We start from the raw sequence: 15443 nt of genomic DNA on the forward strand, positions 1-15443 counted from the left end.
GCCTCATGTCTTTGTTAGTTCGAGAGCTCTTTGCAATTTATCTGGTGATGAATTGATCTGGACAGATCCTATCAGATTAGAAAAGCTCTTTGCAATTTATTTGGTGAAAGAATCGATCTGGCCATGTCCTATCAGATACAGAGTAGATCCTAGTAAGTGAAATTTTAATCAGTTCTTGTAGTGATTGCTCAATAGCGTTCGGCCATAGCAACAAGCACGTACAAGTGCTTGGAAGCAGGTTGATTGATTTTTTGGAGACTAGCACGTAAAAATAAGCTAGTAGCAACAAGCACTTACATGTTTATGTTCTAACAAATTTCTTCTCTGTCGATCTATTTCTGTCCTACTGCAGATGGCTAATTATCAGAACTATGAGCAAGTAGGTCGGAACTATGACCAAGTAGGCCCTCATTCACAATCACAAGGATTCAGTGATGTTGAAGCTAATCGATTGACTTCACTGCCTTCTCAACATATAGGTATTTCATCAATTTTGAATTACTTGGAGTGATAGTTTGGTACTGAAAACTAAGCACATAATAACTAGGTATTGCTATTTTTTTCTGGGGCTAGTATAACTGAAATTGAGCAAATCTTTATCTGCTTTAGGTACCATAAAGCCCTGTTCAAGAGCTAAATGGAGTCGCGAAATGAAGGTGTCTCTTATTCAGCTCTTGAAAGATCATGATGTACCTGGTTATCGAACACACAATGCATGGAGCAAGGAAGCATGGACAAGTATTACTTCTCAACTAAATACCAAGTTTGGCATGTCGTTTAATGTTAACCAAGTCAAGCAAAAGGAGCAAGATTTGAAAAAAGCTTATCGGAGTGTAAAAGATTTGATAGCAGAAAGTGGCTTTGGATGGGATAAAGATAGAATGATGGTAGATGCACCGGCGAGTGTTTGGGCTGCATTTGCTGCTCGCAAGAACAGCAAGGACGCCCTCCAATGGCGAGATAAGTCTTTCCCATACTATGATGAATTGGCTTCGCTCTATGAAGGTTAGTGAAATATTCTTATTTGTTAATTTTTACATCACGCTCTACTCATATTTTTCTTGATGGCACGCTAATTTTTTTTCTTGAACATGATATATAGGTCGTTATGCTGAAGGCAGGACTCGTCGTGGTATGGACTACTACGCAAGCAGGGCAAATAATGTGGTGAACTATACTGATGAAGAGCCTAATGCTTATCGGTCGCCTTCACCTACTTTACAAGGTGCAGGTGAATTTGGTTTCCATTTTTCTGTTGAAGAAGAGACTGAGAATTTAAATGTGGATGCTGGACAACATTCATCAACACCTATGCAAGAAATGAAAACCACACCAAGCTCCACACAAGCACGTACAGAGAAGCCTAGCAAGAAAAAACAAAAGAGAAGTACTGCTGAACCTCCGGATGGATTTCATGAGAGATATTTGAAGTTGAAGCAGGAAGAAATAGACCGATTTGCAGCTATTGAGGAGAAGAAAGCAGCTATTGAGGAGAAAAAAACAGAGGATCCCTACAGCATTAACAAGTGCATTACAACTGTTGAAGAGTTGGAGGGACTACAATTGAGTGACATTCTCATGGCATCAGATATCTTCCAAGCAAAGAATAACAGGGAAGTTTTCTTGTCATTTTCTACTAATGAACGACGATTGGCTTGGATTAAAAGGGAGATTGCACGTAGCAACCTGGAGTAGAACTAACATCTCGTAGTGTCTTCTGGTGGTTAGCATATATTTTGGTCGTGTGGTATGGTTAGCATATATATTTTGGTAGGCCGTGAAGTCTAAGTATGGTTAGCATATATATTTTGGTAGGCCGTATGGTCTAGTATTTTGTATTCTCGAATATGTATCTGCACCTATGCTAAGGGATGGGATAAAAATTATATAATGAAGTAGAACTTTAATATTCCAGTACATGGATGCTGATACAACTTGCAAGCCTTATCACTATGTCTATCTTCTCTGTGATACATACTGCTCCCACATATGATTTGCTATATTATCTCGCATTTGATTTCCTGCTTCCCTTGAGTAGTTGAAAGCACGTATGTCTTCATGATAGTTATGGTCTCCATTTGGCACATCAATAATCAACTCGTGATCAATATCCATTGTATCGTCACTAGGCCAAGTCATATCTCCATTGTGTAGGCGTATGAAGTTATGTAGAACAGCACAAGCAACGGTTATGTCGACCTGTTTTTCTTTTGGATAATGTGAAGTAACTTTCAGTATAGGAAATCTCATTTTCCATATGCCGATAATTCTCTCAACATGATTCTGAAGTTGAGCATGTCGAAGATTAAATAGTTCCCTGTGATTTTGTGGACTTTGACGAACTCTTCCTTGTTCGTTTAAATGATACCTAGTACCACGGTATGGAGCAAGAAACTGTGGTGTGTTTGCATAACCAGCATCCACGAGATAAAATTTACCATCGGGAACTTCAAAACCATGGTTAAGTGCATCATTTAGAACTCTTGCATCTAAAGCTGATCCCTCCCAACCAGGATGTATATGCACAAACTTCAAGTCAAAATCGCAGGCAACCATAATATTCTGCGAGATTGTTTGCTTCCTATTTCTGTATGGTTCTTGCTCATCCAATGGAAGCTTCATAGGGATGTGAGTACCGTCTATAGCACCAATACAGTTCTACACAAAAACAAGGCACATCCATGTTAGAAATTTGTATCTAGTTCATACCAAATCATGTTAAAATCAGAATGTTTCAAGATTTTGATACCTAAAAAAAGGGGTAGAACTTTGGTTTGCTCAATACTGGATGTGGGTGTAGAGAAGGTGGACGTATGTAGATATTTGTGAGATTGGTGATTGCTTCAAGCACTCTTTTAAAATGTCGATGTATTGTATCTGGGCTATGCTGAAACCAATCTTGAAGTGTTTCATTGGTCGCATTTTTTGCCACTCCATACAAAAATATAGCAACTTGCTCTTCTACTGAAAGATATGTTGTATCAGCTAGATAGCTTTTCTCACGCAGTTTATTGACTAGTGCCTGAAAAACAGGAACCTCCATGCAGAAATTCCTTTTGCATAAACTTTCATGTCCTGTTAAAATCTCATGAACACGACAACCCCCCGTAAGCTTTGATGTGTGCATTTGTCTCCTACTAGAAGATGATTGTGATGTATCTCCTAAAGTAGGGAGAACAAAACGAATGAACTCATCGTCGCTTCCTGATCTACGTTGGTAGCTTGAATACATGGTGTACAGTTGTTAAGAAGTTCGTCTAATGCTAAAAAATTGATAGAAAAGCGTAAAAAATCTTGACTTTTGCTTGGCTGAACAATGACATTTTGTTGCACAAGATGGATAGGTACTAACCTTGTTTCTCCAGCAAGTAGCAACTTGCAGTGTCTTCCAAAGCTCTCCAGAAAATGACACTGGATGAAAGAAGAACAAAAGAGTAGGCTGATGATTGATTTGTGTGAAGACAAGAAGAAAAGAGTAGACAGAGGAAGGAAATGGAGAGAAGAATGCCATTTATGCACTTGAGCTAACGGCTAGTTGATGCACTTGAGCTAACGGCTAGTTGAGCACCTAGTAATAATAAATAAATGAACCAAAGACTAGTAGTTTCATGTACTTTTCCTGTGGTGTAAACCGAATGCTCTTTTTTCTTTATTCCTTTGGATTTTGCTTCCCATAGGATTTGGCTGGACCGGGCACCCTATTCCTATACATTTCCTATTCCTATGACATGCAAATCCTATGAAACGAATGAGGCCTAAAGAGTACGGCACATATTCAAACTGGATCATGCACTTCGACGGCTCCAAAATGTTGGCTGGTCTGGGGGCTGGCGTCGCTCTGACATCCCCGACAGGAGATACAGTTCAATACGTACTCCAGATAATGTATACGGACTCCAACAACGCAGCCAAATACGAGGCCCTTCTACATGGTCTCCGGTTGGCAGTATCCATGGGCATTCAACGCCTAGAGGTGCGCGGGGATTCGAACCTCGCCATATCCCAGATAAATGGAGACTTTGATGCCAAGGATCCAAAAATGGCAGCTTACCGCAACGCCATCCTAAAAATGTCAGCTCGGTTCGAGGGGCTCAAATTTCATCATATAGCCCGGGAAAATAACCAGGCGGCAGATGTCCTGGCACGCATTGGCGCAAAGTGCGATGCCGTCCCTCCCAACATCTTCTTGGAGAGGTTGTTCAAGCCATCCGTAGTATGGGAAGGGGAACCCGGAAATAATAGCCCGGACCCAACCGCACTGCCCGAACACTCTGACACAACGGGAGGCTCTGCCGACGAAGTAACATCCTCAGCCCACGCAATAATGGCAGTCATTGCCCCGTGGACAGAACCATTCCTAGCCTACCTCACCAGGCAGGAACTACCCGAGGACCAAAACGAGGAACGCTACATAGTGCGGCGATCTAAAGCCTATAAAGTCCATGAGGGCGAGCTTTATAAGAAAAGCACCACCGGAGTCCTTCAAAGGTGTATCTCCGAAGAGGAAGGGCGGAATCTTCTGGCAGAAATTCATGCCGGACTCGGCGGGCACCATGCTGCAGCCCGGGCCCTTGTAAGCAAGGCCTTCCGTACAGGATTTTATTGGCCGACGGCCCAAGCAGATTGAGGGAGTCCTGGAACTGGGGGTGTCCTGATAGCCAGACTATACCTTCAGCCGGACTCATGGACTATGAAGACACAAGATTGAAGACTGCGTCCCGTGTCCGGAAGGGACTTTCCTTGGCGTGGAGGGCAAGCTTGGCGATACAGATATGTAGATCTCCTACCATCGTAACCGACTCTGTGTAACCCTAACCCTCTCCGGTGTCTATATAAACCGGAGGGTTTTAGTCCGTAGGACAGAACCAGAAGAACAACAATCATACCATAGGCTAGCTTCTAGGGTTTAGCCTCCTTGATCTCGTGGTAGATCTACTCTTGTACTACCCATATCATCAATATTAATCAAGCAGGAGTAGGGTTTTACCTCCATCGAGAGGGCCCGAACCTGGGTAAAAACATCGTGTCCCTTGTCTCCTGTTACCATCCGCCTAGACGCACAGTTCGGGACCCCCTACCCGAGATCCGCCGGTTTTGACACCGACATTGGTGCTTTCATTGAGAGTTCCTTTGTGTCGTCACTTTTAGGCCCGATGGCTCCTCCAATCATCAATAGCAATGCAGTCCAGGGTGAGACTTTTCTCCCCGGACAAATCTTCGTTTTCGGCGGCTTCGCACTGCGGGCCAATTCGCTTGGCCATCTAGAGCAGATCGAAAGCTACGCCCCTGGCCATCAGGTCAGATTTGGAAGTTTAAACTACACGGCTGACATCCACGGGGACTTGATCTTCGACGGATTCGAGCCACAGCTGAGCACGCCGCGCTGTCACGATGGGCATGATCTAGCTCTGCCGCCAAACTGTGCCCTGGAGGCCGCACCCGCATCGGCTCCGACCCTTAATTTGGAGCCAACTGCGCCGATCGAGGATGGGTGGTTGGACGCTGCCTCAGGGGCTGCAATCTCTACGGCGATCGAGCCGAACACCAGCCCCGCCCTCCGCGAGGCTCATGACTCCAAGGAGTCGGACTCCTCTCCGGACTGTGAGCCCTCCGTGCCCCTGCCGATCGAATCCGATTGGGCGCCGATCATAGAGTTCAACGCCGCGGACATCTTTCAGCACTCGCCCTTCGGCGATATTCTGAAGTCACTAAAGTCTCTCTCTTTATCAGGAGAGCCCTGGCCGGACTACGGTCAGCAAGGTTGGGATACAGACGATGAAGGAATTCAAAGCCCACCCACCACCCACTTTGTAGCCATTGTCGATGATTTAACCGACATGCTCGACTTCGACTCCGAAGACATCGACGGTATGGACACCGATGCAGGAGACGATCAAGAACCAGCGCCTATAGGGCACTGGAAAGCCACCTCGTCGTATGACATATACATGGTGGACACCCCAAAAGAAGGAGATGGCGATGGAACAGCGGAGGATGACCCCTCCAAGAAACAGCCTAAGTGTCGGCGTTAGCAGCACCGCTCTAAATCCCGCCAAAGCAAAAACGGTGATTCCGGCACGGGAGATAATAACACTCCGGACAGTGCCGAAGTAAACCCCCTCCAGCAAGATTCAGCACAGGAGGATGGAGAAGCCAGCCCTCATGAGAGAGCGGCAGACAGAGAGGTCAATGACGATAATTATATGCCTCCCTCCGAAGACGAGGCAAGCCTCGACGACGACGAATTCGTCGTGCTAGAGGATCCCGTCGAGCAAGAGCGTTTCAAACGCAGGCTTATGGCCACGGCAAGCAGCCTCAAGAAAAAACAGCAACAGCTTAGAGCTGATCAAGATTTGCTAGACGACAGATGGACTGAAGTCCTTGCGGCCCAAGAGTATGAACTCGAACGCCCCTCCAAGAGCTACCCAAAGCGCAGGTTGCTACCCCGATTAGAGGAGGAAGCACCTAAACCTACATCACCAGCGCATGATACGGCCGACCGGCCACCTCGTGGCCGCGACAGAGAGGCCTCTCGGCCCTCCACTCAAGCCGCACCCCGGCGCCGCTCAAAACATACCAAGGCACGGGAAAATGCGCCAGACCTGCGAGATATATTGGAGGACAAGGCAAGGCAAACAAGATCGATCTACGGATCGTTCGTGCGTCCCATGGCACGTGACGGTGATCGTCACTCCGGATGTAGTAAATCCGGTCGGGCCGAACACAATAGACAAAGCTCGTTTGAGCTGCGTCGTGATATAGCCCAATATAGAGGCGCCGCACACCCACTATGCTTCACATATGAAGTAATGGATCATCAAATCCCTGAGGGTTTCAAACCCATGAACATCGAATCATACGATGGCACAACAGATCCTGCGGTATGGATCGAGGATTATCTCCTTCATATCCACATGGCCCACGGCGATGATCTACACGCCATCAAATACCTCCCACTCAAACTTAAAGGACCAGCTCGGCATTGGCTTAACAGCTTGCCAGCAGAGTCAATTGGTTGTTGGGAGGACCTGGAAGCCGCATTCCTCGACAATTTCCAGGGCACTTATGTGCGACCACCAGACGCCGATGACCTAAGCCACATAATTCAGCAGCCAGAGGATCGGCCAGGCAATTCTGGACACGGTTCCTAACAAAGAAAAATCAAATAGTCGACTGTCCGGACGCAGAGGCCCTAGCAGCCTTCAAGCACAATATCTGTGACGAGTGGCTTGCCCAGCACCTTGGACAGGAAAAGCCGAAATCTATGGCAGCCCTCACGACACTCATGACCCGCTTTTGTGCGGGAGAAGACAGCTGGCTTGCTCGTAGCAACAATATGACCAAGAACCCTGGTAATTCGGATACCAAGGACAGTAGTGGCAGGTCGCGTTACAACAAGCAAAAGCGCCATATTAACGACGACAATGCTGAGGATACGGCAGTTAATGCCGGATTCAGAGGCTATAAATCCGGTCAACGGAAAAAGCCATTCAAAAGAAATACTCAGGGCCCGTCCAGTTTGGACCGAATACTCGACCGCTTGTGCCAGATACATGGCACCCTCAAAAAGCCAGCCAATCACACCAACAGGGATTGTTGGGTGTTCAAGCAGGCGGGCAAGTTAAATGCCAAAAATAAAGACAAGGGGCTTCATAGAGATGACGATGAGGATCCCCGGCCGCCGAACAACAGTGGACAGAAGGGTTTTCCCCCACAAGTGCGGACGGTGAACATGATATACGCAACCCACATCCCCAAGAGGGAGCGGAAGCGCGCGTTAAGGGACGTATACGCGATGGAGCCAGTCGCCCCAAAGTTCAACCCATGGTCCTCCTGTCCGATCACCTTTGATCGAAGGGACCACCCCACTAGCATCCGTCATGGCGGATTCGCCGCATTGGTTCTAGACCCAATTATTGACGGATTTCATCTCACTAGAGTCCTTATGGACGGCGGCAGCAGCCTGAACCTGCTTTACCAGGATACAGTGCGGAAAATGGGCATAGGTCCCTCGAGGATTAAGCCCACCAAAACGACCTTTAAAGGCGTCATACCAGGTGTAGAGGCCAACTGTACAGGCTCATTTACACTTGAAGTGGTCTTCGGATCTCCGGATAATTTCCGAAGCGAGGAGTTAATCTTCGACATAGTCCCGTTCCGCAATGGCTATCATGCACTGCTCGGGCGAACTACATTCGCTAAGTTCAATGCGGTACCGCACTACGCATACCTTAATCTCAAGATGCCAGGCCCTTGAGGAGTAATTACGGTCAATGGAAACACCGAACGCTCCCTCCGAACGGAGGAGCATACGGCGGCCCTTGCAGCGGAAGTACAAAGCAGCCTCTCAAGGCAGTTCTCCAGTCTGGCCATTAAATGTCTGGACACCGTCAAGCGCGCCCGGAGTAATCTACAACAAGACCGCCTGGCACGTTCCGAGCAGGCGTAGCAATGCGACCCCAACCCCAGCCCTCGCAAAAATGCGAAAACAGTGCTTTGCGTACATAACTACGCTCTTGAAATACCATGGGCACAGGGGGAGGGGCACCATCACGGCACGCCCAAAAACACGGCTTAAACCGCACTAGGGGCTGCCGATTTTTTAATTTTCTCTTACTTTCAGGACTCCGTTCTTTGGAAGGCCTGTCCGGCAGTACAATTGCCGCACAAACGATGCAAGAACCAGGGAAGCAGAAAAGCTACGCCGCATTACGGAACTCCCAGGTGGTCTCTATCACGAGCAGTATACCTGTTTCGCATACCATTCCGCAGCCTGCCCCTGGAAAGGACATGTTAAATAGTCCAACCTTTTGCTTATCGCGTTATTTGTATCGTTCTGCCTTGATCGCAACCTTTTTAATAAACAATGCATAGCTTTTGTCTATTTTTGCATTACTCTTTTTTTTACAAATATAAGTTCATTGACGACATGTTGCACCTGTACACTTTGGTACGGCCAATACGCCAGGGGCTTCAGTACCCCCCAATATGGTGTGAGAAGTCCGAACACTTTAACAAGTGCGGCACCCCGAACTTATAGCATTATATGCATCGGCTCCGAATCATGTCTTGGGTCAATAGTTGGGTTTTCCCGGCTCCTATGTTTTGGTGCCTTACGTTCCGCTATATCGGCTAAGGTAGCACTAGGAGAACTACTGCGACTGTGCCCCAGTTGAGCTGGGCTAAGCACCTCAGTAGAGAAAGCTAAAACTGACTGTCATGATGAAGCGAGAGCTGGTCGCTGTTTGAGAGGTTTTTCGAGTCCCTAAAGACTTATGCCGCTTAGAGCGAGGAGTCGGCTTTGTCCGACCAAGGCGTGGATAGCGCCCCGAACTCGGTCTTCCGAATACCAGGGGCTTCGCCGAAATTTAAAATTATAGAATTCTATGGCTAAGTGAGAGTGTTCAAGCATTATAGTCCGATTGCCTTGTTCGTTTTGCTGAGCGCCTCCCTCGAAGGACCCAAGCATGGGAAAAAGAGCGCTCAGGTTTGTCCCGAACACCCCAGCACTAGTGGCATGGAGGCAGAAGCTGACGACTCGCCATCTCTCAAATTTGATAAACGGCCGCACAGAAGGTAATATTTTAAATTCAAAAAGCATTGCTTAGCGCATATGAACAAGTTTTCAGCGCACAGGACAAAACGAGCGAGTTTACTCAAAAATTACATCCCTGGAACATTCATCCGCCATAAGGCGGGCACCCTTCAGAACGCCCGCATAATACATCTCGGGCTTGCGATTCTCTTTCCCCGGTGGTGGCCCGTCCTTCACAAGCTTCTCAGCATCCAACTTGCCCCAGTGCACCTTAGCGCGGGCAAGGGCCCTACGGGCACCTTCGATGCAGACGGAGCGCTTGATGACTTCAAGCCTTGGACAGGCCTCCACCAGCCGCCACACCAGCCCGAAGTAGCTCCCAGGCAGAGCCTCTCCAGGCCACAGCCGAACTATGAGGCCCTTCATGGCCTGTTCGGCCACCTTGTGGAGCTCGACCAGTTGCTTCAGCTGGTCGCCCAGGGGCACAGGGTGTCCGGCCTCAGCATACTGAGACCAGAACACCTTCTCCGTCGAGCTGCCCTCTTCGGCTCGGTAGAATGTGGCGGCATCGGACACGCTACGGGGCAAATCTGCGAATGCTCCTGGAGAGCTCCGGATTCGGGTAAGTAACAAGTAACTCACTTTTACATGTTTGCTTTGCATAAAGAATGCCTTACCCGCCGCTATCTTTTTCATCGCATCCACCTCCTGGAGGGCCTTCTCGGACTCGGCCTTGGCAGACTTGGCATTTTCAATAGCCACCGCGAGCTCGGACGCTCACGTCTTTGAGTCAAGCTCCAAACTCTCATGTTTTTCCATGAGAGCCTGGAGCTCTCGCCGTACCTCGCCAACCTGGGCCTCATACTTCTCCCGCTCGGTGCGCTCCATGGCCGCCCTCTTCTCGGCCTCGGACAGCGCTTGCTTAAGGGTCGCCACCTCAGACGTGGCCCCTACAATAGCCACGTTAATCCTGTCATTTTTTGCAATTGCACTTTTTATATATTTCAATAAGGTATCTCTTACCTTCCTTCTCCTCGAGCTGCCGCTTGGCAAGGCTGAGCTCTTGCTTGGACCGCTCGAGGTATCTCTTACCTTCCTTCTCCTCAAGCTGCCGCTTGGCAAGGCCGAGCTCTTGCTCGGACCGCTCTTGCTCGGCAAGGCCACGTTAATCCTGTCATTTTTTGCAATTGCACTTTTTATATATTTCAATAAGGTATCTCTTACCTTCCTTCTCCTCGAGCTGCCGCTTGGCAAGGCCGAGCTCTTGCTCAGACCGCTCGAGGTCCTGCTTCAGCGTACCCACCTCCGCAGTCAGTGCGGCGGATGCTAGCAGCGAAGCCTGCATACGCATATTGACTCATTTTTTGTTAGACTCCTGCGAATTTCATTAGATCCTCTATTCGGCTTTTCTTTCCGAACGCCAAACAGAGCATCAGGGGCTACTGTCTATGCAGTAATATTTTTACATATTCTTTACTTACCTCAAAGCCTGTTAAAAGGCTGGCACAGGCTTCAGTCAGTCCGCTCTTGGTGGACTGAACCTTCTGGATCACCGCACTCATAACAGTGCGGTGCTCCTCGTCGATGGAGGCGCCGTTAAGCACCTCCAGCAAATTGTCCGGTACCTCCGGTTGGACGGAGGCCACCGGCTCGGAAGGCTTGCTCCTCTTGGAAGGAGGCCGCCTACCGGAGTCCGGAACCGTTGAAGGTTCCGGCACAGAGTCCGGCTCAAAGCCAGACTCGGAGCCCTTGGGGGATCTATCCCCTTTACTCCTGGAATCCGGGAGGTCGCCTTGCGGTGCCTCCGGGATCACCTCCTCCCGACTTGGAACCTGTTGGGACAACACTTCGGTGTCGTCAGTAGGGCAGGGGGAGGTAGCCGCCGGAAGTGAATTCACATCCGACGAATCCAGGGAGCCGCTCGATGACTCGTTGAGCCCGGCCTGGGGCGGACTACATAATCATATTCGACATAAGGAAAAGTTGTGCAATAAAGGAATACTATGAATTACTCTGGTATCCGGATACTTACGATTTCGCCGAGCGCTTGGCCCTGTGCGGCCACTCCTCTTCGCCTTCGTCGGCATCGGTGGAGTAGTCCGGAGGGAGGGTCTTCCCCTTCTTGGACCCTTCGGCCTCCCCGGTCGGGGCGGCCTTCCTTTTCTTTCCTCCCCCTGCTAGAGGGGGAGAGGTTTCTTCTTCCTCCTCCTCGTCTTCATGGGAGGAGCATGTCTCGGATTCGTCGGATGATGAATCCAACACCTCCAGGCGCCGGGCACTCTTTCGAGTCCCTGTGGCCTTCTTCTTGGCCTTCTTCTCCGACACCACATAGGGTGCCGGAACCAGCAGCTTCGCTAAGCGAGCGTCGGTTGGGTCTTCGGGCAAGGGAGCCGGACAGTTGATCTGTCCGGACTTCGCCTGCCAATCCTGTCAAAGGTAAGGGAGCTTAGATCCCGCATAGAGTCAAACTATGAAAAACTAATATCCTGTAAAATGTAAAAATAGCTTACCGCACTAGCGTGACGCTGCGTGCTAAATCCGCGGTCCTCGGAAGCGGATGCGGGAGCCTCGGCGCCCTTGAATAGCACCTTCCAGGCATCTTCGTACGTCGTGTCGAAGAGCCTACTCAGAGTTCGGTGCTGCGCCGGGTCGAACTCCCACAGGTTGAAAGCCCGTTGTTGACACGGGAGGATCCGGCGGATGAGCATAACCTGGACTACATTGACAAGCTTGAGTTGCTTGTTCACCAGGGTTTGGATGCATGTTTGCAGTCCAGTCACCTCTCCCTTGTTGCCCCACGACAGGCCCGTCTCTTTCCAGGACGTGAGCCGCGTAGGGGGTCCGGACCGGAACTCGGGGGCTGCGACCCACTTAGGGTCGCGCGGCTCGGTGATGTAAAACCACCCCGATTGCCACCCCTTCAGGGTCTCCAAAAAGGAGCCCTCGAGCATAGGACGTTGGCCATCTTGCCCGCCATGGCACCTCCGCACTCCGCCTGGTTGCCGCGCACCACCTTTGGCTTGACATTGAAAGTCTTGAGCCATAGGACGAAATGGGGGCGGATGCAGAGGAAAGCCTCGCACACGACGATAAACGCCGAGATGTTGAGGACGAAGTTCGGGGCCAGATCATGGAAATCCAGGCCATAGTAGAACATGAGCCCCCGGACGAATGGATGGAGAGGAAAGCCCAGTCCGCAGAGGAAATGGGGGAGGAATACTACCCTCTCATGGGGACTTGGGGTGGGGAGGAGCTGCCCCTCTTCGGGAAGCTGGTGCGCGATGTTGTTAGACAAGTATCCGGCCTTCGTCAGTTTTTTGATGTGTCCCTCCATGACGGAGGAGACCATCCACTTGCCTCCCGCTCCGGACATGGCTAGAGAAGGTCGAGGTGGGAAGTGCGGACTTGGGCGCTGGAGCTCAAGTGCGCGGAAGATGGATAGGCAAAGGAGAAAGAAGGCATAGGTGAAAAGGTGGGTCCTTATCCCCTTATATGGGCGGATGCGGCTATGCGTCCCCACTAGCCTGATAAAACTCGCTTATCTCCCAAGCACTGTAATCAATGGCGCGGTTGGGTTACACATGTCTGTATTGATGGGAATCCCATAAATAAAGGGGACACGATCTCTGCTTTCACAAGACGTGCCAAGGAAACCGCCTCGCGAAACGCGCTGAGGTGGGGGGGTAAAAACGATTCAAATAAAGGCTTGGCCGTAGTGTGATGTCATGCTACGGAATACGTCAGCAGATTAGATTTGTGTAAATATTATTCTCTCTATGGCAATATGTGGAAACTTATTTTGCAGAGCCGGACACTATCCTTTGTGTTCAGAATCTTCTATGAAGTACTTGGAGGAGGAACCCGCCTTGCAATGCCGAAGACAATCTGCACGCCGGACTCGTCATCATTGAAGCCTGGTTCAGGGGCTACTGAGGGAGTCCTGGATTAGGGGGTGTCCGGATAGCCGGACTATACCTTCAGCCGGACTCCTGGACTATGAAGACACAAGATTGAAGACTGCGTCCCGTGTCCGGAAGGGACTTTCTTTGGCGTGGAGGGCAAGCTTGGCGATACGGATATGTAGATCTCCTACCATCGTAACCGACTCTGTGTAACCTAACCCTCTCCGGTGTCTATATAAACCGGAGGGTTTTAGTCCGTACAGAACCAGAAGAACAACAATCATACCATAGGCTAGCTTCTAGGGTTTAGCCTCTCTGATCTCGTGGTAGATCTACTCTTGTACTACCCATATCATCAATATTAATCAAGTAGGAGTAGGGTTTTACCTCCATCGAGAGGGCCCGAACCTGGGTAAAAACATCGTGTCCCTTGTCTCCTGTTACCATCCGCCTAGACGCACAGTTTGGGACCCCCTACCCGAGATCCGCCGGTTTTGACACCGACACCCTCCTTCTAGCAGCGCCATAACAATTTGGTATCAGCTAGCTTCGGTTCGATCATGTCTTCACCGCCGCCCAACCCGTCTCTCCCGCTGCCGGTCACCTCGTCGCCTCCGGCAACCACCACGACCGTCGCCCCGCTCCTCCCCACGTCGGGCTCCTCCGTCGTGCCCGCCCCCACCGTCCTCACCCCGGAGGAGGTGTCCGAGGCGCTGCGGGACCTAACCCAGGCGGTCCAGGAGATCTGCCTGTTCTTGGCCGGGTCCTACGGGCCGCACCCGGCTGCGCCACCCAATGCCGCCACCGCACCGACGTGGCTGCCGTGGCAGCCGCCGCACCAGGCGGCCTCCGCCGCGCTCGCTGGGCCGCTGCAGCTGCCATCCACTGCCACCATCGCCCCACCCTGGCTGAAGTGGCAGCCGCTGCTCCTGGCGGCCTCCGCCGCGCCCGACGCTCCGCCGCAGCAGCCGCTGCCGCTGCCCAGCGCGACACCGCAGCAGCCGCTGCAGCAGCAGCCACCGCCAGTCAGCTCCGGCCCCGCATCGCCCGCGTCGGCGGGCGTCCCGATCCACCAGGTCTAGTTCCTGCCCTCGCCGTCACCGCTTCCGTCTTGGATCGCTATCCGCCACGTGTCAGCGGCGGTGAGGCTGCAGGCTGCTGCGCTCGGCCTCCTAGCGCGTCGGCGTGTGCGGGAGATGCGTGGTCTGCAGTTGCCGCTCCTCCAAATTGCCCTTCGCTACGCAAAGGACCTCGATCTCGTCCGCTACGTCAGGGATCTTGGGCATGCGATTTCCCCCACGGGCGGCGGGCATGTTGTTTTCCCCGCGGGCAGCAACCTCAAAGTCTGCTACATCGGTGGTTGGGGGGGCGCACCCCTCCTCGTCATTCTCCATCGCAAGCCCTCCACTCTTCCCTATTAGGTGCAGACCAACAGCCATAAACATGCACTCCTTTTGTCCAGGTGATGTCCATGGGATCCAAGTGGCTGTACACGTGCACGTTTGATGTGCGGATGGTGTCCACTTTTTGTTCAGGGGTCCAAAATAAAGCGTCTCAATCCATTTCAGGTTGAGAGTAATAAAACAAGCCGAGATGTAAAATGCTTGTTTTTAGGTGTTAGGTTTGTGTTGCGTCGAGTCATGGTTATAAGTTGGTTAGGCTGCAGCTCGAGGACAAGCTGCATGTCCAGGTGGGGTGTAGTGTTAGAGTACGTAATGGGCCTAATGGGCCTGGGCTGGCGGTATAGCCCGTTAGTCTTAGGGTTAATTAGAGATAAGGGTCGCTTGCTTAGGGGTCAATTAAAGCCTTGCTTGGGAGTCAAGTAAACCTCTATATATAAAGAGAGGAGATGTATCAATCTAATCAAGCAAGAATTAAGAAGGAAATTCCTTCCCTCTTGCCCGACCGTGGGCAAAAAGGCCCCCGCGGCCGGCCCTCTCGCGCCCTCCTTCTAGCAGCACCATAACAGTGGATGGCGGATATAATTTGAAACATCATCGTGCCAA

General features: G+C 50.6%; 1 protein-coding gene and 1 pseudogene across 1 annotated transcript; both read left to right on the forward strand.

Moving 5' to 3' along the window:
* Window positions 1–352: 352 nt before the first annotated feature.
* Window positions 353–1695, forward strand: LOC147971738 (L10-interacting MYB domain-containing protein-like). The gene is made up of 3 exons (XM_087524096.1): window positions 353–479; window positions 610–1005; window positions 1103–1695. The coding sequence occupies exons 1-3, from the start codon at window positions 353–355 to the stop codon at window positions 1693–1695; spliced, it is 1116 nt and encodes a 371-aa protein (XP_087380222.1).
* A 12302-nt stretch (window positions 1696–13997) lies between these two features.
* On the forward strand, window positions 13998–15010 carry LOC147971739 (uncharacterized; annotated as a pseudogene).
* Window positions 15011–15443: the final 433 nt, after the last annotated feature.

The sequence above is a fragment of the Triticum urartu genome, chromosome 5A (assembly GCF_056163025.1).
Source record: "Triticum urartu cultivar PI428250 chromosome 5A, HENAU_Tu73, whole genome shotgun sequence".
In the NCBI taxonomy this organism is placed as follows: Eukaryota; Viridiplantae; Streptophyta; class Magnoliopsida; order Poales; family Poaceae; genus Triticum; species Triticum urartu.